At 41.5% G+C, this 26,984-nt stretch overlaps 1 protein-coding gene and 1 pseudogene across 2 annotated transcripts; one reads left to right on the top strand and one right to left on the bottom strand.

Moving 5' to 3' along the window:
- Positions 1-910: 910 nt before the first annotated feature.
- Positions 911-9,492, bottom strand: znf1035 (zinc finger protein 1035). Its single transcript, XM_079240428.1, has one exon. It carries the CDS (start codon positions 9,009-9,011, stop codon positions 1,377-1,379), a length of 7,635 nt encoding a protein of 2,544 aa, XP_079096554.1. The 5' UTR covers positions 9,012-9,492; the 3' UTR covers positions 911-1,376.
- Positions 9,493-23,419: 13,927 nt separating this feature from the next.
- On the top strand, positions 23,420-24,638 carry LOC306756396 (E3 SUMO-protein ligase ZBED1-like; annotated as a pseudogene). The gene is made up of 2 exons: positions 23,420-23,907; positions 24,219-24,638. The product of its transcript is annotated as an E3 SUMO-protein ligase ZBED1-like (transcript).
- Positions 24,639-26,984: the final 2,346 nt, after the last annotated feature.

Below are 26,984 nucleotides of genomic sequence, written 5' to 3'. Positions count from 1 at the left end.
TGTATTCCTTCAAGCATCAGGCTAATGAAATTCTGGCAGCAGTCCTTTCGTTAACTGATTTGTTAACCTGAATTTTACCCTTCCATCGTTCATTTTGTTCATTATTTTACTTCAGATTTTTTTGATGGTTTGTTTTCTTAAACTCAATTCTACATGAATGAGGGTGACCAGCAAATGAATTAGTCTTTAGGAACAATAAAGTTGTCAGAATCTGAATCAGCCTCAGTGTGTTCTTGGAAACTGAATTCCAATCAATTATGCACAATCTGAGAAATTACAATATCCAAAGTGATATTTTCCAGCATGACATCTCACCACATGCTGACTTGGCTCTATAGCTCAAAAATGGATTAACTTTGCTCAGTGAGCAAATGGTTTCGTAACAAATCTAAACCCAGTAAGTAAAAGTACCTTAATTATCACAAATGTTGATGTGCTCACTGCACATCAATTTGGCTATATACTATATACTCTGATCAGATCTACAATCATGTAGACATTAGACCATAAAAAAAAGCCCCTTTCACATGAATCAGAATAGCTGCTATCTATAACAGCTTGAGTCTATACTGCTATGATTAATCTAATCTTGGGTTAAGTAGCCTAATCATGTCTGCTTTTGTTTGATTGGTTGACTTTTTCAGTAAACTGCTTCATTAAAATAATTTCTTTGGTAAAAAAAAAAAAAAAAAAGCAATTTATTAGCTACCATTCTGTTTAAACAGTTAATACTAAATGAAATACAGACCCAGAAATCTGTTTTAAAGTTTACTTAACACTTGGACCAAATGCATGAACATATTTTTGTAAAAACCGTTTACATCATCAGATGGTGAAAAGAATATTTCAATAGAGCATGTTTTCAATGTCTGTACAAGCTACTCTTCACATTATGCAAACAAAAAATAAACAAGCATTGATAAACAACAAAAATAAAAATTACAAAAAGTTTCATATCATACAGGAAGAATCATATCATAGAAAATTTTGTTGGATTAAAATGACCAGGGTAGGGTTTATTTTACATAATGTGAAGAAACTGAATGACACCATTTTAAAATAAATGTCACACCTTGGAACTCTGAAGTGTAATTCAAGAGTGTTTTCTACCCAACATTGTTATCAAACAATGAATCATTATTGAATTACAAATTTTCAAGGAACTATGGCTAAGGTGTTGTGTATGAAACTGAAAATATACACAAAATTCAGAACAAGATGCTCTAACAAGCTTGTGTCTCACACCACAAGCAAGGGCTTTCTAAGTATACAGTGAAGACAACAAGGATCTACACAGCCTTCCATAAGGCATGAAGGGATTTTTAAGATACCTTAGCTATATTAGGAGTAATAAGGTACAAGGTACGTTGCAACCATTACTGAGAGGAACCAGCGTGAGACTGTTGATGTTCCTCCAGCAAGTGGGGAAAAGCAAAGGCTTTATCACATTCTGTGCATTCATACACAACCTCGCCAACATGACTCTCTTGGTGCTGCCTAAGAAGAGAACGGAGGCTGAACGACTTGTAGCACATGTCGCAGCGAAATTCCCCAGCTTGCTCTTCAGCATGCACTCTCATGTGCATGGATAGTTCCTCTGGTGTGTTTAACCTTGTGGAACACTGGCCACATTTGAACTTTGTGTCAACTTGCTGAACAGCAACGCTATCGGCCTCCTTTAGACGATGTCTGCTCTCATGCTTTCTAAGGTACCGCATCTTGGCAAATGTCTTTCCACAGCGTTCACATTCAAACTGCTTCCTATCCTGATGTACTTTGTTTTGATGCTCCAAGAGTGCACTTTTGGAGGAGAATTGCATTGCGCAGTCAGAGCACTTGTACAAATCTTCTTCAGTAACATCAACATCCTCTTCCTCCTCTGTTGCCTGATGAGTTTGATTGTTCGGCGAAAGATTGGAGTTTCTGCTTTCTGCTTTCATATGCTGCTTCCTGAAACACTGGTGATGATGGAAAGCGTCAGCCCCCAAAAAGTTTTCACCACATTCTGTGCATTCACATTCAGCTGATGTCAGATATTGCCTTTCATTGTGGTTGAACTCACTTTCAGAGGAGTAAACTTGAATTTTTTCTGGCTTAGGTGTACCATCGGGGTGTGTGGGGAAATGATGAATCAGTTCAATGGGGCTAGCAAAACACTGATGGCAAACAGGACAGATGAAACCGTCTGAAAATTCTCCGTGTGCATTTCCTACTGTTGGGTCAACATGGCTCTCAAGATGACTGAGGAAGTGCTGAGAGGAGGAGAAACTACTGTTGCACTGATTGCATGGATATTCCCGAACAGACCATGATGGTACATGTGTGCTCCTGTGCTTTTTCAAGTGAGATGCATGAAGAAAGTGTTTATTGCAGTCTGTGCAAGAATATGGTCGCTCTTTAGCTTCCAAGCAACCATGCTCTGAAAGCTCTTCGGGGTCTCTGAAACGTTCTTTGCAAACACCACAGCGATACTTAAACTGCATTGTATACACAAAAGAGCTTTCAGACTGTTCAGGCTCTTCTGTTGAAACTGAAGGTGAGGGGAGCTCATCTGCTTTGCAGTGACTCTTCCTATGTTCAGCTCTACTACTCTTGGACTGAAACACCCGATTGCACAAATCACACGGGAAGCTCTCCTCACGATGGGTAGACATGTGTTCTGCTAGCTGTGTGGGTCCAGGAAAACTGAGCTGGCACCTGGAGCAACGATGTGGTCGATTCTTGCCATGAGAATGCTTATGGTTCCGCAATGCGAAGAGAGTCACAAAGCCCCTGCCGCAAGTTTGACACTGAAATTCAGAATTGTGCATTCGCAGGTGTTGTTGAAGCTGGGATGCAAGGAAAAAGCATTTCCCACATTCTTCACATTCATGTGGCTTTTCACCAAGGTGACACAGCTGATGATCCTCGAGGTTTTCTGATGTTGAGAACGTCTTGCCGCACACATGACACGGGAAATATGGCGCTGAGTCAGAGTCGCTGTCACTACCATAAATTTCATTCTCATCACTTTCACCATTTGTACTCACATGACTGCTAGATTGTTGTTCAATGTTGCTCTTTTCCAGCACAGCGCTCCTCATGTCCTTCCACTCCTTTGGATGCCACGTTTTGTAATGTCTTGTCAGGGATTTTTTCACTGCATACACTTTGCTACAGAACTGACAGTGAAAAATAACATCTGCATGTTGTGTACAGTAATGCTCACATAATAATGGCCTGCTCAAAAACCTTTGTTTGCAGAGTCTGCAACAAAAATTTTTGCTTATGTCATGAGTTAAGAAGTGGTTCTCTAAATCTGACATGGTTGGAAACACCTTGGAACAGTCGTTGCAAGAGTATTTCACATTATTTCTATGAAACCTCATGTGTTTTTCTAGATATGCTTGACTCGAGCACACCCGTCCACACTTGCTGCATTTATTACGTTTTTTCTCTTGTTCTTCTCTTCCATGATCTTCCAGGTGACTAATAAGCAACAAGCCATCAGTAAAACTTTTGTCACATTCTGAGCATTGGTACTGCACGGCCTTCTTCTCCTTACTTGAGCTACTTTGCGTGCCATTATAACTCTGCACTGATGTCTCCTCTTCCTCTTCTTTGACTTGGAAGGAGTCGGCAGGTCTGGTCTGTAAAACCTCAGCACCAATTGTGTTGTCTTCTTTGAACACATGTTTAGACTCATTCAATGCAAAATCAATCTTTGCTTTCAAGGGAGCTTCTGGCTGTTGCATTAACTTAGTTCGGCATTTCCTGTAGTGATTTCGGAGTACAGTTTTATTCCAGAAGCCCTTGTTGCATACTTTACATTTGAAGGGATGCTCTGTGTTGTGTACACGTTGATGGCCAGTTAGTCCAGCTTTATTGGCAAAGGACATATTACACTGTTGGCAGATTAACTGTTTAGACGCTAAATTCATATCTGTTGTATTTGTTTTACAGTTCAAATCTGGACTCTCATCAAAAGGTTCCTCTTTGATTTCTGGAATATTAGACAGAAGCTGTTGTAGGGGGGCAGCTGACAAAGAGGAATTCATTGTTTCCAGCTTGTGCATGCTCAGAAAATGCTCCTGAAGCTGTGAAAACAGCAAAAATCGTGAGCTACAGTATGCACATGAAAATCCTTTTGGTGGGCTGTGAGGGGTTTTCTGACCTTGAGAAACTGTTGGGGAGGCCTGTTTTGAAGCACAAGCTTTTTTGTGATTTTCAAGCTGACTTTCAAAGAAAAATCCTCCACATCTGTCACAGAGGACTTTGCTGCACTTACGTGTCTTGAGACACTTCAAAAAATGGCGCTTTACATAATCCTTTCTTATAAATCTTTCTCCACAATTATCACAGGAATATGGCCTCTCTCCGGTGTGTAGACGGGTGTGCACACTCAATTGCCAGCTGTTTTTGAAACTACGGGGGCAAAAACCGCACACGTACTTAAATGTTTTGCCTAAGAAAGGTTGGATCCTCATTAGGAGTCGATTTCTTACGCCATCAAGTGGTCTGCTCACATTTTCTGCTGGCTTATCAGCCACAAGAGGCAGAGAATCATTCATTTGATTGGTAGGCTTTCTGCACTTCCTCATTTTCATGTGCTTTTTCAGAGTTTTGTTATGAGAGAAAGCAGCGCCACAACGTGTGCACTTAAATGGCTTTGTAGCGTGAAACATGGTGAAGTGTCTGGAAAGTTTAGAATGAGTTGGGAAGCTCCTCAAGCAGACTTCACAGTCAAATGACTCCTGCTTTTCAGGAGGATTAATGCCCAACTTGGTTTGCCAGCCCTTGCCAACATCATCCAAACTGATTTTGGGGATTCTGACTTCCAATCGAGTCTTCTTTATTTTGCAACGAGATTGATGAACTTTCAGATGATCATACCTTGAAAAACAGCTGTCACAGACTTTACAGCGATATGGTTTCACTTCATTGTGCGTCAAAATGTGATACCTCAGATTTCGAGCTTTTGTGAAAGTCTTGGTGCAGAATTTACACTTGTACTCCACTTCCCCCTTTTGGAGGATTTTTTTGGTCTGCTCTCGAAGGGAGTCCATCCTTGTGGCACCTTCACTTTTGACTATTGGCTCTCCAGCTTTGTCAGCACCATCACAGAAAGCTTCATGCTTAAAACACATTGTCTGACTTCCAAATCTTTGACCACAGCGCACACATGCATAGGGTTGCACACCAGTATGTGAAACAAGATGTCTCAGATATAATGATCTGTACCTGAACCTCTGTGAACAATAGGGGCATTTGAACTGTAACAACATTGTTGCATTTGACTGTGAAGGTGTCTTCTTGATGCTCTGGCTTGCCTGTGAAGAGGTTTTCTTTAAATTTGTGGGAGTTGATGGCTGAACAGTGGGGGGGTTTGCAGCTTCACTGCATTCTGCCCGATGTTGAGCTATTTTGTTGGGTCCGAAGTACTGTCCACATCTTGAACACAAATGCAGGGCATTTTTCTTATGGGCAATATGATGCTTTTGCAAACGGTCCTTTTTACAGAACCTCCTTGGACAAAAGGTACAATGATACGGTCTCTTTGTCTTACTGCCGGACTCCTCTAAAATAAGCTCCTGGGTTGGAGGAGGGACACACTGCCGGTTGTGAAGTTCTAGGAACATTAAACGGTAAAACTGTTTACCACAGTTGGTGCAAGAAAAAGATTTGTTTCCTGTGTGTTTGACCATATGTCGCAGCAAATAGCGGCGACTATTAAAATTATGCTTGCAAAACGGACACTGGTTTGAAGATGACCCTGATATGTGTGTGAGACAGTGTTTCCTCAGTATATGGGGATCATCAAATACTTCTTTGCACAAGGAACATTGTACCTGTTTTGGTTCAGTCTGGTCTTTCACCGTTTCCAAAGACTGCTTTGGTTTTGTTGGGGTTTCCTGCTCAGGCTGTTGAGCCTTCTTGTGTTTATTTGCATGAGTCTTAAGATGTCTAAGTAGGTATACAGGATACTGGAACTGTGCTGAACAATCTGGGCAATTAAGCATTCCCTTTTTATGATGGGAGCGCCTGTGCTGGATCAGTTCTGCAACAGTTGGTAGAACTTTTTTGCAGACGGTGCACTGTATCCTCTTCTGATGAACAATTTTATGACCCAACAAATGGGTACGTTTCTTGAATCCCTTTCCACACTCCAAGCAGCGGTACGGTCGTTCTCCTCGGTGACTACGCTCATGTTTCTTCAAGAACGGTAATGCATCAAAACCTTTTCCGCAAAACCGACAACTGAGAGCAGATTTCGAAGATATCTCTGATGTTTTAAAGTTATCAGTGCTCTCTTCAGCCTTTGCAGAATCTGGTGTCTCATTAGTTTCATGTTTTATCTCACTTGACATTATAGGTAAAACAGAATTTCTATACCTGAACCTTTTTCCAGTGAGTTTAAACAATTCATGCTTCTTCATATGTCTATACTTCCCAGAGGGATGAGAAAAAACGGCAGGGCACTGATTGCATTTGTAACGTGGGACAGGCTTGTAAGTTAGTGAACCTGGGAGTGCATGTTTTTTTTGTTTCTCTCCTTTTTGATGAACTTTCTGCATATTAACCGTTGACTGGGCATCCTGCGAATTGTCATTCAACTGTGGCTTCTGCTCACTTTCCATAGTTATTTGCGGTTTAGTCCCCTTCCATGACTCTGTTTTTTCTCGTGCAAGTCGATTGAGAAACTCTTTCAGGCAAAGTCCTTTAATGTGTCTGTATCGGTTGGATGGCAATGTGAAGGCAGCTGCACACAAGGGGCACACATATTTGTCATCAACTCTTCCCTTGCCACCATATGTAGCATTCCTGACGCAGTCACGCAAGTGTCGAGCTCTGTTGTAGGAGTACTTGAAAAGCCGTGGGCAAAGAGGACATTTATATTTTCCTCTTGCCTCATTCTTGACTTCGGGAGTATGCTTACTACTGTCATTTGTGGTAGGCTGATTTGATACAGCAGCCATTTTCTTTCTTTTGTGCACATCGTAAATGTGCTTTTTGGCCTTTCTTGGTGTAGCAAAGCTTTTACCACATATATGACATAGATTTATCTTGGCGACATCAAAAAGCTTTACGTAACAGTACTTTACGCCTTCATCCAAAAGGTTTGGTTGCACATCTTTTTGTGGTACATCTTCTTGTAGTGATGATTCAACTTTGAAAAAATTAGTATCAGATGTTGAAACTGGCAATTGGGATGCCTTGCACCTTAGAGGTACATTTTTGTGCCTTCGCAGCGAACTAGGTTGTGCAAAATACAAGCCACAACCATTACACCTATATGGTGTTTTGCCAGTGTGAGTCCTCATATGTTTGACAAAATGAAGTATTTTTGAAAATATGAGCCCACACTTCTTGCACTTGTGGCGGCCCTGGAATTTTCTTTTTTTTAGTGGGACAGAATTGAAAGAGAGGCTCTGGTTTTCTTTGATAACACCACAGAAATGCTGTTTGCCCTCTTCATGACTCGTCTGATAAACATTACAAGTTCGGCAAAATTGAAAACTGATCATTGGATGGCAACTATAGTGGTGCTCAATTAGATGATCAGCATTTTGGGTAGTGAATTGGCAATCTGTGCAATGGTAAGAGTCAGTTATTCCATTTTTTGGCTCCAAGTTGTTCAATATCACAACAGGATGAAAAAAGTCTCTCATCTGAAAAGAAGACTGGAGCTCAGATGCTGCTTCCTCTGGACATTCCATGCTGTATTCCTCAGGCTTGATCATAGACGTTTCTTGATACTGACTTGAGTTAAGTTTTGTTTCATCAGAGTCACAAGAGTCTTCTCTTGATAGAGGTTCACCATACAGTGGGTCAGGGGGCGACTGGTCCTGAGTGTAGTCAAAGTAATCAAATGACTCTCTTGCATTTTCAGAAACATCTCCAATCGGACTCAGTGGTTCATTAGCAGAGAGACTTCCATGCAGTGACTGGTACTGATCTGATATGGAGGCTGTATTTGCATTTTCTATTGGACTCATCCATTCTCCCTCTAAACATGAATCTACCTCGTTGTTCGGGATGTTTGGCTGTAAGCAGGATTCTGAACTAAAGTCAATACTTTGCTTGTTGCTGTCAGTTATCACAGCTTGACCACTATGTTCTGGATCTGGTTGAGATGATGTACTTGTGCTCTCAGCTGGACTTGTGCATTCCTTAGCAAGACAAGAATGCAAATTTGTATCCAAGTTATTAAGCTGTGAGCAAGATTCTAGTTTAGTAGTAACACATTGCTTTTTCTTGCCACCTGCATCAGAAGATAGGTGGTCAGTTTTGGCACTGGGACCACTGCTATCTGAAGAAGTTTCTGGAATATCCTTTTGTGCTGGACTTGTATCTTTGTCTATGCCTGAACACTTTGGCTCCAAGGAAGACTCTGAATCATTTTCAACCTTTGCGTTGTTTTTGTCACAAATGTTAGGAAAACTGTCACTACCAATAGTAGCGGCACTACCATCTGGATCTTTTGCGAAGTTTGTGGCCATCTTCTCTAATGGTCTTATTTCTAAACTAGAAGGGATGCTAGTGCTTGCCCCATTTGACAGTAAGCAGGAATTTACATGAACATCAAATTCTTGATTTTCATTACCAGTATCCTTTGCCATTTTGTCAACAGTGAGAATAGAACCACTACAATTTGGGTCAAGGGAAAGCACTGGTTTCTTAACTTCATTGGTCAATTGTACATGCATTTGAAATCCAGACTCTACATGACTACTGGCACTTTGTATGTCATCATTAGTAACTTTAGAACAGTTACTAATGTCATCTGGGCCGTAACAATCTAGGGACGGAGAAAAAACTGTACATGCCTTACATGCCGTATTTGCCAGTTCTTTATCCTTCTTTGTTTCTTTGTCTATATTTTTGTCTGTTTTAGCATTTGGCTGCAAACAAGACCCTGACAGGATAGAAACATTGGACTCACTTAATTGATCAGCTTTAATTTCAGCAAGGCCTTTACAGCTGTAGTCCTGAGCTACACTTTCATAAGATTGTTGCTTAGACAACTGCATGCTGGATGCATCGTCATGTCTTTTGTTACCATAAGAGCATTTGCTCTGTTGCTGACAAGCAACTTTAGAGCTTGGCTTGATAATTGGTATGACGAATGATTGGGAGGTATTTTTCTGGATATCTTTCCCCTTACTGTCAGTTTCTATGTTTGTAGTGGAATTGGGAATTGGGGATTTTTTCTCTTTTATGACCAAATTGTCTCCTTGCACATCTTCACTTGCATATCCATCTTGACCATCAGTTGAGTCTTGATTCCTGAATCCCTTGTTTTTATCCGTTTTTTCATGGAGGATTTTTTCATGTGAATCATCTTGCTCATTGCCAAATGGAGCTGAAGCAGATGATTTGATCAGACTCTCCTCTTCATCCAGTGGATAGTGTTCAACTCCATCTCCAGTCAAGTTTTCACTCACTGTGTAATTTGGATAAATGCAATCTTGAACATTTCTCTCTGTGTTTTGCTTTTGTTTGAAATCTTGAAATCCATCATCATCACTCCCATCATAAATTGTCTCATTCTCTGTAGTTGCTGGCATAGAAGAGGTAGTAGAGGGCTGATCAGGTCTAGCATAAGGTTTGATTGCTTTTTCTGAACAGTCACTCTTATCTTGTGAACATGATAGTATGTTTTTTCTTTCTTTCACATTTGATGGCAAATTTACATTTGTCTCTAACATATTAGTACACGGGTCATCACTTAAGAAAGGTATACTTCCAGTCTTACTGAAAAAACATGCCAATGGACTATCTTTTGAAAGACGGTCAACTTTTTGTTTTGAAAAGAAGTCACCTTCCATGAACTTACATGAAGGCCTCGTTTCAGTAGCATCTGTATCTGAACAGCTGCTGACATCCGAGTAGTTCCCAAGACATGATGTAGCTAGCGTTTCACAATCCTGCTTAAGTCCTTGTAAATCAGGTGCAAAAGGTGAAGAAAAGGTTCCTGATGCTGGTATTCTTTCTCTGGCAAAACCTGAGCTCTCACTATTTTCACATGTTTGCATGTAATCCTTTTCCAGGTATTCTCCATCTGTTCGCCATTGCACTTTACTGCAGTAGTTCTGATAAACGCAGTCTGTACTTGAATTTTCAGTACTGGGATTTGTACAGCTGCTTGAACTGAAGCTTGAATTCGGTAACAAGGCTCCCTGCGAAGCAGTTGTGCCTGAGAATGCACTGTGTCCAATAAAGTTCTCTGCATGTTGGGGAAAATTTCCCTCAAACTCTGCTGTCCTCAAAGTTCCAGGATCCGATGAGAGCGGTGGGAAATTATGGAAGTAGGAATTCCACCCATGAGCCATTGTCTACATGGACTGGAAATTAGAGTACGATGCACCCAATCCTGAAACCACATGAAAAGATTGGATCCTTTTGGAGAAATTACAAACAATAGCTTTTAAAGTCAGGAGAAGAAAAGAAAATCCATACCTTTCCAAGGACAGCACTATCCAGGGGGATTTGTATCACAGCTGATTGGGAACCTGTATACAAAATGTAATTAATACTTTCTACATTCTACAAACCAATGTAAAACATATTAATAATATATCTGGCTATCAACAGATAATCTTCTAAAACTGACAAAGTGAAAATTTGCTTCTTACTTAAACTTAAAACCCTTAGGTTTTCCTAAGTACATTAATGGCAAACTGAATGTAACGGGCCTGCAAAAAGGGAAGGCAAGTTTTGTCGTATCCACAATGTCTGAACAAGCTAAACTGTGCATGAGCAGACCACGAAGATGACTTCCATCTATTATATAATCATGCATGAACATTTTCTCCACCTGCTCCAAAGGGGCACTAAAACTATGCAACCGGGTAAAGCAGAAAACAATGTACTTTTCGGGTCCATTTACATCAGGAGAGTATGCTAGACTGTCTGACTGGAGACTCGGGTCAGTTGTAGGTGGGTGTGTTCATGCGGACCGAGATCATGTTCACGCCGCACTTTGGTCAAACAAACCAAATCATTAGAATAATATATCCTCATTCTCACCGAAGATGGTGCTGCACTAGTATTTAGCAAATGAGAGAACAAGACCCACATGAAGAAGAAAACTGCTTCCTCCACTAGCAAGTTAAATATGGAGCACAAAACTATCGCTGTCTTGGGGTTTTTTATGTTGTCTTATGCAAGTACACTGCAGAAATACACTGCAACAATGACCGCAGTATGAACAACAGATGGGACAGAGGACCCTTAAAGTGATCGCTATGTATTTATCCAGAATGTAATACTATGCCAAATGCAAGAAGTGACTCTTTTTGTCGTCCGCTTCCTGTGACTCTTTGTAGTCTGCTTCCTGCATTTGTAGGTGGACCGAGTCCGCTTAATTGATCCAAATTAGAATTCGTTTGGCGCTTTCACATTTCCCCAACAAAGCAGACTTTCCAAGCAAACATACTAGGATTTGAATAAAAAAGGCTGATTGAATGGGCCCTACATCAAGAATAGTCTCCCACTGAGGTCCCCTTAATGCTGATGTTTTAACAAAATGGACGAATTTTGTCTTTTGTTCTAAGTGGTCTGGGAGAATGTGGGGTAAGAAACTCCAGTAATGAAATGAAATCCAAAAAAAAAAAACCTAACGATGTTAATCATTTTCTTTACCTGGTGGTAAAATATCGGGTGGTATTGGTCTAGAAGATGTCAAATTTGGTTCATCTGTAAAAGGAAAAGAGATTTTTATTATTAGCAGTAGTACAATTATTACTGCTACTGATCATATTCCAAATCAATCAATATTGAAATCTAATGAAGTCTTAGACGTGTTCCTTCTTCAACACACCCAATTTACATTAATGAACCTCCTCACCAAGTTCTTTTCAAGCCTGCTAACAAGGTGTTTTAAAGTAGGGTTACCTCAAAAACATGCAGGACAGTAGTACTTGAAGGTCAGGATTGAGAAATAGTGTAATAGAAGCTTCAGACCCCAAGACAACAGTAAACGCCAAGAACAGAATTAGCAAAGACATAAAAATGTAAACCAGATGTCTTACAAATGTTTTTAGTAAGATTAAACTAAAAATCCACCTTTATCAGAACTATGAAAATATGAATTATTGGGCAGGCCTTGGAAAAGATTATACATGAAGTCTTTATTCAGAGTCCAAAACTATCTAATTATGGGCTTGGTCAGCCATGATGGTGCCTTTAACATGTATCTGAATCTTTACAGTCACAAAAGGGCAACGCAAAAGCTGCTAATTAGTCTTGTCAGGTTCCGGAATAACTCTGGCACAGGATGTCTGGCCCAGTTCTTCATTTCTTTTCTGACTAAATACTCCACGAGAAGCAAGAACTGAGTTCTTGTTCTTGAGGCTGCAAGAACAAGAAAAAACGTCTTGTTTGCCATGTCCATACATCCTCCACGCGAAGCACGTCTGCAGCGGGGAGGGATCACTGTGGGGGTTGATGTCTGCTTTCATGTGCAATGAACCCGGTTGTTATCTCCGCCGAGGAGGTTATGTTTTTCCCGGCGTCTTTTTGCTCAAGATAACTCAGAAGGTTACAGACGGATTTTTATAAAGATTTCAAGAGTTGTTGCAAATGTAAAAATGAAAAACTAATTAAATTTCGGTGGCAATCCAGATCACCGTTTGGATCCAGGAATTTTTAAAAAGCGTTCTTTAACATTGTGCTTGGCAGAGGTTTCTGCTCTCTTGAGTGATTTTCTAGTTTCATATTTAACGAGCAACTTCGTCCATGGTAGGGCGGGTTGTGCTCGCGGCTGGGTCCGAGTGATTTAATGCTACATGTAAAAATGTTCGTACTTTCTCACCACCTCGATCAGCTGTTTTATCAAAACAATCCGTTTTGCCGGCAACAGCAAACAAACGGAAGCAGCAACTCCGCTTCATGCTTTCTCAGTGTTAACGACGCCCATCTCAAATGTCCGACCAATCACACGATACTTCTCGGAGCCCGACAAGAAAAGAGTTCTGCCAGCCCGGTGTGTCAAGAACTGTCTTCAAACACGTCCGCGAGTAAAAAAAATTATGTCATTTTCTTCTCGGAGCCTCGAAAACAAGAAAAAAGTTCTTGCTTCTTGTGGAGTATGTAACAGACTTAAAACTAACAAAAGCCAAAGGCAACGAGAGACACCTGGCAAATAACTGCCTCTATCCCTGTGCCGACCCATCTTCCACTTGTAAACCATGCAAATTAGTGACCATAGGGATTTACATATGTTTGATACACACTAGTTAAGAACACCCCCTGCCCCCGGATCCAGTCCTGTCATGCAGCTGTAGTTTTGGTGTATAACAACAAAATATAACATGTTTAAAAAAAAAAAAAAGAAAAAAAGAAACGAACAAAAGAGCACCTCTCCCTTCATGGTCTTACTAACTCTATAGTGGTCCGATATTAATTAGCTTACAGGTCTGCCACAATAATAAATTTTTATCTTAGGTTAACATTCAAGAAACTGAAGTTTGATGTTGAATACACATTTAAGACCCTTTACATTTTTTTTAAATCAAAAAATTATAATTATACTATAGACAACCACTTTTCTCTCCCCTATAGCAGTAGAATAAGACTTACATTCTGCAGTCCCAACACCAAATCAAATAAGGTCTTTAAAATAAAAATGATAGCATAATGTCACACAAACACAGGTGTAGCGCTTTTGCACAATCAAAACAATAGTACTAATGCATCTCAGACAGATCAGCAACTTAAGAAAAAACAAACCTTTGCTTTTTATAAAGAAGTCATGTCACACCCCTTGCTCTACTCTGCTATGATGCTCTAACACTGTCCAAGGACCCGGGCCTCCTACTCCTGATACAGTCCTTGTGCCACCGCATTTCAGCCTTAGCTGGATCATACTTCTTGATCTCTGGAGAACACAGCTGGACCACAAGGAAATCTGACAATGTCTCTGGGCTTTGATTGAGCCACCAGTCAGTTTGGACTTGTTTCATTGGCTGTGTCCGAATGTCCACCCTATTTTCCCTACATAGTGCACTTTATAGTGGTCACACCATTGTCTAGGGGTGCCTAAATGTCCAGAGAGAAAAGAAAGCACTCAAAATTATCCACAATGCATCTTGAAAAGTTGTGAGCATCAATGGTCACTTGACTGGTCAATACAGACCACAATCCACTCTAGCCAGGAGCTCAAAGTAGTGCAAGTGACACAAACATTAAAGCAGGTTTAGAAAAAACTTAAGATCCTTTTATATCCTTGTTGAATAAATATGCAACAATTTAAGAATAAAATTCAATATAGTGATTGGCACAAAGGAAAAAATAGCCAGTCTCATGTTCGAATCACAACCAGAATTAGTTCACTATATAGTCTGCTTTGTAGTGTAGCGCTATGTAGTAAGTGAGGGGTTAGGGACTAGTGTGGACATTAAGACACAGCAGTGTCATACAATACCACAGTCTCCATATTGCCACTTTTCCCTAAACTTTCTGGTTGGGACTGTATGTCCTGTTGGTTCATCCTTCAATTCACAGTGTTCTTTTTTTTTTGTAAGGGTAGATGGCTCCTGCTAAAAATATCTATATATTGACAATAATTAACTATGATAAATGTTAAACGGAAATACTGTAGTTGGAGGTGTTTTTGTGTGAGAGCCACATGCATTTGCGTCAGTGTGCGAGGTGCATGTCCTTGATAAGTGCAGACAACAGAGGCGCATAAAGAAGAAATCTACCTTAATGAAAACTTAAAAACATGACAAATGTGGTACAAACATTTACTCACCATGTGGCAGACAGCCCTCTGACATTTATTCACCAAAAAGAACCCTTAAGAGGTGCAGTACTTCAGGTGTTTGGTATGTTCCAGCAGGGAAAATCCTAATACACATAAGACTTAATTAGCAGACCTGTGCAGAGCTTGAGATAAAACTCTGCACAAGACTGCTAAATACCCATTGATTTGCATCAGGTTTACTGCAGCAGGTAAAGTCCCAACACCTGCAGGACTGCAGCTTTCAAGGACTTAAGTTGACCACCATGATCTACAGGTTTTTGGAATGCCTTCAAGCAAATAAATTGTCCAGAGGAGACGGTCAGAGGTCACCTAAGTGTTTTTACAAAATGCTGCCAAATAAAAAGGTAAGGATTTTAAGTTCCACAGTTAAAAGTGACGCCTATGTGAGAGTGGCTACAATTCAAGTTCACCCTCATCAGCGAGGTACTGGCTCCAAAATACAGCAAATTCCAATGGAGTCCCATGTTAAGACCAATTTCATCACAGAAATAAACATCTTTACAGCTGGTTAAAAAAACAACAAGAAACATTACCATAGTTTAATAAGTCAAGTTTACATTTGTGACAACTGTTGGGGGGAATGAATTTTATTTTATAACTAACTGTCAGCTGGTTAGCTTTCATTAGCTCCAGTTTAGCTCTAAGCTACAGGCAGGTCAGAATTTGAATGATGTCAATCATCCAGGCCCATGCTCACAGCTTTTACTCCTTTTACTTTTTTGTACTTTCCGGGAGTAACGGCAGGCTTGACGCTGCCAAGATGCCAACAGGGGGAACCACTAAAAGAGCAATAATTCAGCTTTTTAAAACCTTAGGGGTGATGCCACAGAGACTCTGTCCTTTTTTTTTTTTTTTATACAGTCTATGGCTTAATATGACTCAGTCAGTTGCCAATTCAACTTTTTTCTGCAGCTTATTAGGGGGGCAGCAGCTTAAGCAGTTGCAGGGAATCCCAGACTTCCATCTGGCCAACTCTGCGGGGGGGGGGTGTTCAAACCTGCAGCTTCCGTAGTTATTAAGAATCCACTTGCTTCAAAATGTACTTGCTATAATTTTTTGTGATAGTAGGGTTCTCTTTTGGACACTGAAAAAAATGGCTGGTTGCTATGCTGCTTTTGAGTATGAATTGTGTTTACATCGGTTTTGGGTTGTAACATTTCCCACACATTATCAGCTCTCTCATAGCCAGAGAGAGGGGAGGAGGGGTAGAGCCACATTCCTCTTAGCCTTCCCACACCTGTTGGCTGTCTCCAGAATCCCATAGGCCAAATATGTCAGTCTCCTTCACCTTGACCATCACTGTCTAAGTCTACCAATGAAATTTGGGATTACTGCCATCACAGGCACAGACAACCTTGAGGCTATAACTTTGGCTACCCGCCACCACAACAGCGGTGCAAAATGCAACACTCACTAATTCAATGTCCCTGTCCCACCTGGGAATATGGTTGAAGCCCTGTCAGAGGAGAGAGTTGAAGCTTTCACTGACAGGGGACTCAGCCAGACTGACATTCCTAAAAAGTCCAGTAACAAAACATCACTCATATTCAGATCAGGATTGCCATTCCTCCCAGTCTTCAGTGTCTTTGCCTACGTGAGCATACCCATAAGAAGCACTCTTCAGCACTTCAAGGACTCCAAAAAGGGTGGGTAATCTGAACTGCTGTTCAGTGCAAAAGCACAAACAACAGTCAAAATCCATCCCTCCACTGAAAGATGAAGGGAGGCTACCCTTCCATCCAACAAGGTAAACTCCAACATACATTTACCAAGTTGAGGCAGTACGTTCACACCTCCTCAGTGGTTCTCACAGAAAGCAACTCCCAAATGGAAAAGGGCCTAATCCTTCTTAAGGAGACTGGTTCCAGAGCCCAAGCTGTGCTTTGAGGTGCACCAGCTCAGGCTCCTTGCCCACTACAGAAGAGACATGTCCCCAGCCCTTTAGTTAGCTTCTGCAACAGAGGATCAGACCACCAGGGTCCCCACTTTAAGGTTACTGCCCAACTTGTACTGCACCTGACTCCAATGGACCCTCCCACAGACCAACATCAGGTTGAGCTTGACAAATGTCTGGTCGTCAGGTGCTCACCTCTGTGCCTGACTTTAGAGGGGGCCCTGATTTCCCACTTTTGGGCAAGGGAAACTTAGCTCGAATGTTTTTATGCATCATATGCATGGTTGTCAGAGTTGGATGTCTCTGAGCCACCACCTTACCACAGTGGAAGAGTCTGCATAAAGCCCTTGATACTCGTTACCTAGGGTCGCGCGATATAAAGGTACCAGTATAGTACCGCAATACTAGAGCTCTGAAAGTCTGAAGGAAGCATTGGAAGATATTGTGACAGCGCTATGGGGGTTGGACATGACCAAAATGTCTGGTACCGCAACAGATAATGCTTCTAATAACCACAAGGCATTTGTTGATGACTTGAACTGGATACCCTGCTTTGGCCACAACCTGGATTTGGTCATAGCAGTAGATCGCAAGGCAAGCTCTCTGTCTCAACTCCAGAAGGCCATCGCTGCCTTTTTTGGGTCCAAAAAGATGATAAAAATATTGAAGGTGAAATGGGCTTTTTTAAAGCTGCCACAGCATAAACTAATTCAGGCTGAGGCAAACAGTTGGGGTTCCACCTATGACATGATGGAACGATTGTGTGAGCTCTCAGAGTGCTTTTCTTGTGGGCAGCTTTTTGCACAAATGATTTTCTCTTTCCCAGCTTTTTGTGGGAGGAGGCAAATAAACTGAGCCAAGTCAAGTCAAGAAAATCCTTCCTGCATTTTCTCAGCCATGAAGAAGCTTTAGAAATATAAGAAATGAACAACTTCAATTTAGCCCAAACATTTTGATTAGTCAGAGTTTTTATAAATTTATGGTAAACTGAGGAGTCTAACAGTATTTCTTATTGTTTGTGATTTAAAAATGTACATAATACTATCAGGACAAGGAACAAATTCACCCAGAGTAAAATAAAAAATGTATCTGAGCAAGATTACCTACCCCAGCTTTAAGATGGAATTTCTCCTAAAAGTTGATACAGTTCATCCTCCTAGGGAGCATAGCCAGGAGAAACAAGAAGTCTAAGGAGGACACAGAAGCAGCATAATCAAAGAGGAGAAGTGACCTAAACAGTTTGCAGTATTTCCTCAGAAAAAAAAATGGGGCAGATCCTCGAAAAGATTATGCCTCTCCAATGATAAGAACCAGTGATAAACTACAAGGGAAAATAACTGATTATAAACAAGACTTCAGCCTTGTACTTGACAGCAAAACTGAAATTATTCCACTCTAAAGATTTGAATGAAGCTGGCACATCTTCAAATTCTCTCTCTCAAGTCAGCTAAAGCTAGCAATTTTTGCGTGCCAGTGTGTGTATATGTATGAGCCACAACTCTCACTCCCAGTGAGAGGAGTGAGTGGTATAACAGCAATTGGACATTGACATGCAGGGTGAGTGTTTGTCTGTGTGGAAAAAACACTTACTAAATTGTTCAGTAAAGCAGTAAATAAAGCACAAAATCTATTAAAAAGACCAAAAACCCAAAGACGGATTGTCCCATGCATTGCAATCAGTTTGTTATTTTACAGAGTCCTGTTGCATCCCGAATGCAAATTTGCATCATGGCAATGAAAAAGCGTTTCACTCAATGTAAACTCAGCAATCACCATCCGTTCTTTTAAGGAGACCCATATCCAGATCCACATTAAGTTACACTCTACTATGGAATACCATTTCCCCTCCCCCACCCTGCTTAACAAAGGCAGAACAGTGCTCAAACACAAGACAGAAACTGAAACCATCTTACAAATGAACACCACTGCGTGTCTGGTTTTCAACCAGCCCAAACGAGCTCATGTCACTCTGCTGCTAATCACTCTTCATTGGCTTCCGGCCGCAGCACGCATCAAATTCAAAGCTTTGCTTCTAGCTTACAAAGCAATAACTCAAACTGCTCCCGTCTACCTTCACTCCCTAATCCAGGCCTACACTCCCTCTTGACAGCTATGTTCCACCAGTGAAAGACGCCTCGTGTTACCACCAATACATGGGACTAAATCACCAGCCAGACTCTTTTCCCCTGTTGCGCCATGATGGTGGTATGATCTCCCAAACTCTGTCCGCTCTGCAGAGTCCCTGTCTACTTTTAAGGGCAAGCTGAAGACTCAGCTCTTAAAGGAGCACTTCAACACTTAGTATAGCTATATTCGTTGGAAAGTTGGAGAACTTAGCCCAGTTCTTTGCAACAAACTTCATGGTATTAATTCTTTGTATTATAACATAGCTGATATCATGGGGTGGGAAGGGAGTAAACAAAAAACTAAAAAAATAAACTAAAAAAAAACAAAAAAACAAAACAAAACAAAAAGCCTGTAGTCCTTCATGGTAGGGCTGGGCGATATGACCTTTTAGAAATATCCCGATATTTTTATGCCATGTCAGGATATATGATATATGTAAGGATTAAACAACGAGGAAGCGTGCATTAGACCATTCTAAGGCACGATGCGGAGTGGGAACACCACGACGCGCAGCGGAGTGGTGTTACTCCGTGGAGTGCCTTAGAATGGTCTAATGCACGCTTCCGAGTTGTTTAATCCGCTTATACCTTGGTCCCACAAACTGTAAACACTAAAAGAAATAATTTATAATTGCTGTAAACTCGCTAAATGTGGTTAAACATAGGAACTACTTTTTGTTAGTTTTTGTGTCTTAGCAACCGTTGTCAAGAGAAATAGAATACCATGCGCCATAAATAATATTTATTCACACCACACACTTCAAAAACAACCACAGAAATAGCTAGTAGGGAACAATATTTGTAAATATATATATCATACAAATTAAAAATTGGTTAATCTGCACAGGGGTTGGTAAATTAAAACTAAGTTGAATTAGATTCATTACAAATTACGCACTATTTTAAACCAAAATTTTTAACCAAAGAACAATAGGCTATCAAAACATTTAATAAACAGGCCTATTGAAAATTAAAATAATAATAATAATAATAATTAATAATGTATTAGGCTAATAAAACAATTTCAGTACAGAGTGGATCGGCAAACTGCGTGATGCGTAATTATGCATTGCGCATGCTTCAAACAAAATTTAACTGAATGTTCCCGTTGATTGTGCAATTATTAAAACACACTGGCGCCTTTTCCTCGCTGGATTTTTTCTTTGGCAGGGATGCTGCTGAGTCTTTTGTTGAGCCCGTAGACAGAATTTCGTGTTCTCTTCATCTTTTTCATTTTCAATCTTGTTGAGTTCTTCTGATGTTACCTGCTTGTAACGTTGCCTAGCTTGTTCTTTTATTGTTTCCTCTTCTTCCCAGTCATCATATGTTTTGTTTGGTCCAAAAATGTTAAAATTGACCTCAAAATCCATATTTCAGCGTCTTCTGTTATTATGTTATGGTCAGCCGTTGAAGCGTGTGTGACGCGTTGCTATGGTGACGCGCACGGCGGAGGACTACGTTGGTGATTAAACTTGCCGAACTAACTGCGCGTTTAGACCAATCTAATGCACGCCAGTTGACATTGGAATTCTCACTGACCATGGTATAAATCTCGATATTTACCTTAGCCTTGAATTAATGCTTTGGTGCATACAATCACATCAGTAAGATGATTTTGTGTCTCCATTAAAACATAATTGTTCATACTGCATTAAGATATGCTGATTTTAAACATTTATGCCAAAAGGATGAAATTGTAACGAAGCAAACTGATAAAAAACCGCATTTATTAAACAGTTAAAGCAGTGGCAGAAACATGTCATTTTAAAACAAAATAAAGTGCCTTTGCATGATGTAATAAATGCAACGTATGAAAATACATGATCGGGGGGGGGGGGGGGGACTTTTCAAATGATGAACTATTATAAGGCTTTGCTTTATGGATACGTTTGAGTTGTCGTGTATTTTTTTTTTTAATCGCAGAGTTTAGCATAAAAATCAGTCTTATAATACAGGCCGAATGTCCTCGTATCGTCCCCAATAAACGGCTTCAGCCAGTTTTTAATTCAGGATTTGATTCCCACTGCTTTCTGTACTTTCTAGAGACATGACGAGCTAAATAAATATGTTTGTGTCACACACACAGTGGATGAGGTGAGTAAGTGACAGAGGTTGGGAATGTAATCAAATATGAATTTTTTTTGCGTGACGTGAAAAACTTTGCGATTTACATCCCACTCTGTAATCCAGAGCGGGATCAGTGGCGGATTCGGCTGTTCATTGTGACTGTAGGTGGAGTCGTGCAGGTGTCCTCTCTGCTCCTCTGACAGGCTGCAGCTGCAGCCGGAGCGACTGAGTGCTTTAGGACGGGGAGAGACTCTCGTTCGTGACAATAACTTTACAATATGCGCTTTAAAGTCAGTCGCCAAAACACCAGGAAAGTCTCCAATAACTCCTGTAAAAGTTGCTAGATTTGTCGCTAGTCGCTTTTCACAAGAAGTCGCCAGATTTAGCGAGAAAGTGGCAACACGCTGCCTCTCATGGCGTAGCACGTAGCTCACGTTATGTACGTAACTAGGTGCACTTGCTTTAAATCTCCGTGCAAAGCGGTGCAGAGTCAAGGAGGAGTGAGAAAACCCCGCCCACAGCTAAAAACAACTGCGTGACAACAAGATACTCGAATATGACGAATATAGGCATTTTCTATATTCGCACAGGGGACTAGCAACGATATATCGAGTATATTCGATATATCCCCCAGCCCTACTTCATGGAAGGATCTGCGTCCAACTGGACAGTCCACTAGCACTTTCCTACAATGTCCTCTACTGTTTGATTTTGTGCTTGTGTTGTTCTCACTCATATGTCCCATCCCACTCCCATACAAAAAAAATAAATAAATCTTGTCCCATCCCAATCCTGGGCCAAAGCAATATAAAAAGACCCATCTTGTCCCAATCCTGATGAAAGTACTCCCAATCCCATCCCACTCCTATTCAGAATGATTCCTACTCCTATTTTTCAAAATTTAGTCTTTATGCAATATGTTGAATTTGATTAAAATATTAAATTCTGCTAACCTAATTGTCATTACTTATAATGTGTTGTAAATCCATAATGGTTTCTCTGCAGTTGTTTATGAACTCTATTCCTTTTCTTATTTCAGTTCCGACGGGAAGCAGTGTTAGCTTCTGGGTAGTGTAGTTCTTTTGTTACTTGTGTTACAGTGTGGGATTATTGAGCGAAAACTAAAAAATGGCAGCACCCGTCTATTTTTTTCCCCTTTTTATTTTGTCAGTTGTTGGTTGGTTCCCGCTCCTGTCTGCTCCTGTAAACTTTTTATCCTGTACCGCCCCAATCATGTGATTAAGAGTAAAACTGACTTCCATCCTGTTGGAATCCCACAGGAGTCCTGTGACCCATGGGATTCCTGAAAAAATGTCAGCCTCTAGTAGGGATGTAACTGTTCACCAATATCACAGTTCGGTGGGTACCTTGGTTTTGAGGTCATGGTTCTGTATTTTTTCAGTACAGTAAGGGATAAAACATAAAACTGCTTAACTTTGGTGTGAACAGGAACATGTTTAATTATAGAATCCAAAAATCAAAAAAGAAAAACAGCTTGCAGTAAACTTTCCAATTTAATATGGTTAAATAAAAATATATGGCAATATATGGTTAAGTAAAAATATATGGCATAGTCCCTAGGGGTGGGAGAAAAAAAAATCGATTCAGATAAAAATCGGGATTTTTTGTTTTACGATTTTTTTCCTCAAAAATTGATTTTTCCCCACTAATTTAAAATGTTCATATTTTTATTTGGCCCTGCGATGGACTGGCGAGCTGTCCAGGGTGTACCCTGCCTGTCGCCCAAAGCCAGCTGGGATAGGCTCCAGTTTCCCCGCGACCCTGAATTGGATTAAGCGGTTCAGAAAATGAATGAATGAATATTTTTATTTGCGAGATGGAGAAAAATTACCACTTTTCTCCAGCAGAGGGCGACATTTTTCTTTTAGGCTGTTTCGTAACATTGTGTCATATCTGTTTGGGAAAACACTTCTACGCAAGACGGAAAATGGCGGACAACTTTCAAAGATGCGTGGATATAAAACCTCCACCACCACATTTTAAATCAAAAGTATGGGCACATTTTGGATTTCTTACCTTAAAGGGAAAGAAAGTATTTCTCAGAAACAGCGGTGCCTCAGATCTACGTGAACATCAAGGAGAAAGTTAGAGAAAAGCTCCGCAAATCAGAACGTGTCGCTCTCACTTGCGATGCGTGGACTTCACGGGCAACTCAGTCTTACATCACCATAACTGCCCATCACATCACTGAAGACTGGTTTCTGTCGTCCCTCGTCCTCCAGACCAGGGTTATGTATGAGTGTCATACTGGCTCAAATGTAGCTGAGCTGCTTCGTAATGTGACGACAGAATGGGACATCGCAGAGAAAGACCTGGCTTTGGTGTCGGATAATGCGGCTAATATGGTTGTTGCTGCGCATTTAGTCCGCTTTCTCCATGTCAAGTGCTACGCGGACACACTCAACTTGGCATGTCAGCGTGCCCTCAAGCTGCCTGCTGTAGCTAGATTACTCGGACGAGTACAGTGTGTGACTGGATTTTTCCACAGAAGTGCCACAGCGCTTCATGTTTTGCAGCAAAAACAGAAGTTGCTGGAGCTCCCCGCACACAAACTGATAACGGATGTATCAACCAGGTGGAACAGTGCGTGTGATATGGTCGAGCATTTCCTCGAACAGCAGCCAGCGATCACGGCTGCATTGCTTTCCCCCGATGTGAGGAAACGAGAGAAGGAGATCACCACCTTCACTGAGTCGGACATATCTAATGCAGAGGAGTTCATCCGGGCCCTGAAGTCAGTCAAAGTTGCTACAAGTATTATGTCAGATGAAAACAACCAGACAGTTTCTGTCATAGCCCCGCTCCATGTGCAACTCCTGCAAGCCACCCAGGAAACCCTTGGAGATCCTCCGTTTGTTAGAGACCTGAAAGAAGCCATTCACCAAGACCTAAGTAAGAGGGACACGTCGGAGGTGGAGAAAGCCACACTTAATCTAGAGTCTGCACTAGATCCGAGGTTTAAAGTTCTGCCATTCCTGACAGAGGAGGAAAAACAAGAAACATTTGCAAGACTGGTCACTGAAGATGCAGCCACTGTGGAGCATTGTCAGGTAAATAAATAAATGAATAAATTAGAGAAACGTTGAAGCTTCTTTTGTCGTATTACAGGGTTTTGTGTGTGTCTTAACATCCTGGAAGTAAATATATTACAAATGATTACATTATGATTATTTATATTTATTATTTATGTATAACAAGTAACTGCAATGCTGTCAAAGAAAAAACATTAAGACATTTATATAATGTATTAAATATTATTTTTTACCACCGTTTTATTTGTTGTAGGATATGGTGAGGCAGGACCAGGAGGAAATTGGTGATTGTTCAGCTACTGCAGAAGAGGTTCAGAATAATGTAAAAGGACAGACATTACCTGGACCCCCCATCTGCAAAAAGAAGAGTGTCCTGTGCACTAGATGAATTACTAGGGGACACTTTTGGGGAAACCAGCAGGCAGACACCAGCACTTCCAGAGAAGTCAGCCTTTGACAGTGCCACAGAAGAGGTGAAGGAGTACAACAGAGCTGCTCCTTTACCACTATCTGAAAACCCTTTAGAATGGTGGAAAGAACATCATCAGTACCCTCTCGTGGCCAAACTAGCCAAGCGGTACTTACGTGTACCAGGGACAAGCGTCTCTGCTGAATGTGTCTTCTCTATAGCTGGAGACATTGTCACCGCTCAGCGGAGCAGCCTCACCACAGAGCATGTTGACCAGCTCTTGTTTTTGCACAAAAATCTTGATATTCCCAAGCACTGGTCTGATGAAGAACTTGGTTAAAAGTAGGAGCAGGGTATTTGAAAAGTTGTATTTTTTGTTCATTGGATGATACGTTTTATTTACTAGTTTTGAAGTCCAGTGTTTTAAAAGGACACTTCAAAATCAGCTTCATATGAAGTTAAAAGCTCACATTTGAGTTTCCAGGGATTCAATACATTTTGGCCTTAAACTTGTTTTCTTATTGCACTGACTGAGCAGGAACAGCTAAATAAATACTTGAAAACATTTTTTCTTTATATTATGTGTTTGCCTCTTTTACTTTCATGTCCAGATTTAAAAAGAGTTTAAAATACTTTATTTTGAAATATGTTAATTTGAAGGCCTCATTTTGTGTTTACTTCAGTAAGCCTTTTTTTTTTTTTATACATTCTGATAAAAGGTTTAAAATGTAGAGAGTATAACATTCAGAAAAGTTTTTTTCCCAAAACTTTCTTTGTTAACCTCTTTTATATGCAGTCCAAGCTTTTGGGGAAAAAAAGGATAAGTCTAACAGCTTGTTTAAATATATTGCTGTTGAATAAACCTTAAAAGCGATTAACAGTTGATTTTTGTTTTATTTGGGAAATGTGGCTCGTGATGTGGTCATCATGCAACTTTTTCACATGGGCTGGTGTTTAAAAAGCAAACAAAAATCGGCAATATCCAGGAATCGCAATTTAAATCGAATCGGCACCCAAAAAATCGTGAAAAATCGAATTGTGAGTCCACCCCCCCACCAAACCCAAATGGTGTTTCATTGTTGGACTTCTGTGCTCGTCATGGATTGTCCATAATGAACACCATGTTCGAACATAAGAGTGTCCATATGTACACCTGGCATCAGGACTCCCTGGGCTGCAGTTTGATGATCGATTTTGTAGAAGTATCGTCGAACCTGCGGCCACATGCCTTGGACACTTGGGTGAAGAGGGGGGCAGAGCTGTCAACTGATCACCGCCTGGTGGTGAGTTGGCTCATATGGTGGGGGAGGAAGGCAGTCAGATCTGGCAGGCCCAAATGTGTTTTGAGAGTCTACTGGCAGAGCCTCCCGTCAGAGTGAGCTTCAACTCCCACCTTCAACAGAGCCTCAACCATGTCCCGAGTGAGGTGGGGGACTTTGAGTCTGTGCCTCTATTGTTGAGGCGGCCAGCCGGAGCTGTGGCCGTAAGGTTGTTGGTGCCTGTCGTGGCAGTAATCCCAGAACTCGGTGGAAACCAGCAGTGAGGGATGCCATCAAGCTGAAGAGAGAGTCCTATCGGGCCTCGTTGGCCTGCGGGACTCTGGAGGCATCTGATAGGTACCAACAGGCTAAGCGGCAAGCTGCTTCGGCCGTCGCCAAGGCAAAAACTCAAGCATGGGAGGAGTTCGGCGAGGCCATGGAGAAAGTCTTCCAGACGCTTCGAGGCGATTCAGTTCCACCATCCGGCAGCTCAGGAGGGGGAAGCAGTTGACCTCAACTCGGGATGTTGTGGGTCGGTGGAGGGAATACTTTGAAGACCTCCTCAATCCTCTTCCGATGAGGAAGCAGAGCTGGGGGACTCAGGAGTGGACTCTCCTATCTCTGGGGCTGAAGTCGCCGAGGTGGTTAAAAAACTCCTTGGCGGCAAGGCCCCGGGGGTGGATGAGATCCGCCCGTAGTTCCTTAAGGCTCTGGATGTTGTGGGGCTGTCCTGGCTGACACGTCTCTGCAGCATCGCGTGGACATCGGGGACAGTGCCTCTAGACTGGCAGACTTGGGTGGTGGTCCTTCTTTTTAAGAAGGGGGATCGGAGGGTGTGTTCAAATTACAAGGGAATCACACTCCTCAGCCTCCCTGGTCAGGTCTATTCAGAGGTCCTGGAGAGGAGGGTCCACCAGATAGTCGAATCTCAGATTGAGGAGGAGCAGTGTGGTGTCGTCCTGGTCGCAGAACAGTGGACCAGCTCTATAACCTCTTTAGGGTCCTGGAGGGGGCATGGGAGTTTTTCCAACCAGTCTACATGTGCTTTGTGGACCTGGAGGAGTTCGATCGTGTCCCCAGGGGGCTCCTCTGGGGGGAGGGGGGGGGGGGGGTACTCCGGGAGTATGGGGTACCGGACCTCCTTGTACGAGCTGTCCAGTCCCTGTATGACAGGTGTCAGAGCTTGGTCCTCATTGCCAGTAATAAGTCGGATTTGTTTCCCATGAGGGCTGGACTCCGCCATGGCTGTCCTTTATCGCTAATTCCGTTCATAACTTTTATGTACAGATTTTCTAGGTGCAGCCGAGGTGTTGTGGGGATCCGGCTTGGTGGCCTCAGGATTGGGTCTCTGTTTTTTGCGGATTACGTGGCCCTGTTGGCTTCATCTGGTTGTGATCTCCAGCTCTCAGTTGAGCGATTCGTGGCCG

The sequence above is a fragment of the Telmatherina bonti genome, assembly GCF_933228915.1.
Source record: "Telmatherina bonti genome assembly, chromosome: 5".
Taxonomy (NCBI): domain Eukaryota; kingdom Metazoa; phylum Chordata; class Actinopteri; order Atheriniformes; family Telmatherinidae; genus Telmatherina; species Telmatherina bonti.
The sequence above is the reverse complement of the archived record's forward strand: the minus strand, read 5'-3'. Positions and strand labels throughout refer to the sequence as shown.

Coding starts and splice junctions, on each gene's coding strand:
- znf1035 (XM_079240428.1), bottom strand. CDS start 9,011: ATGCAGTTGTCTAAGCAACAATCTTATGAAAGTGTAGCTCAGGACTAC.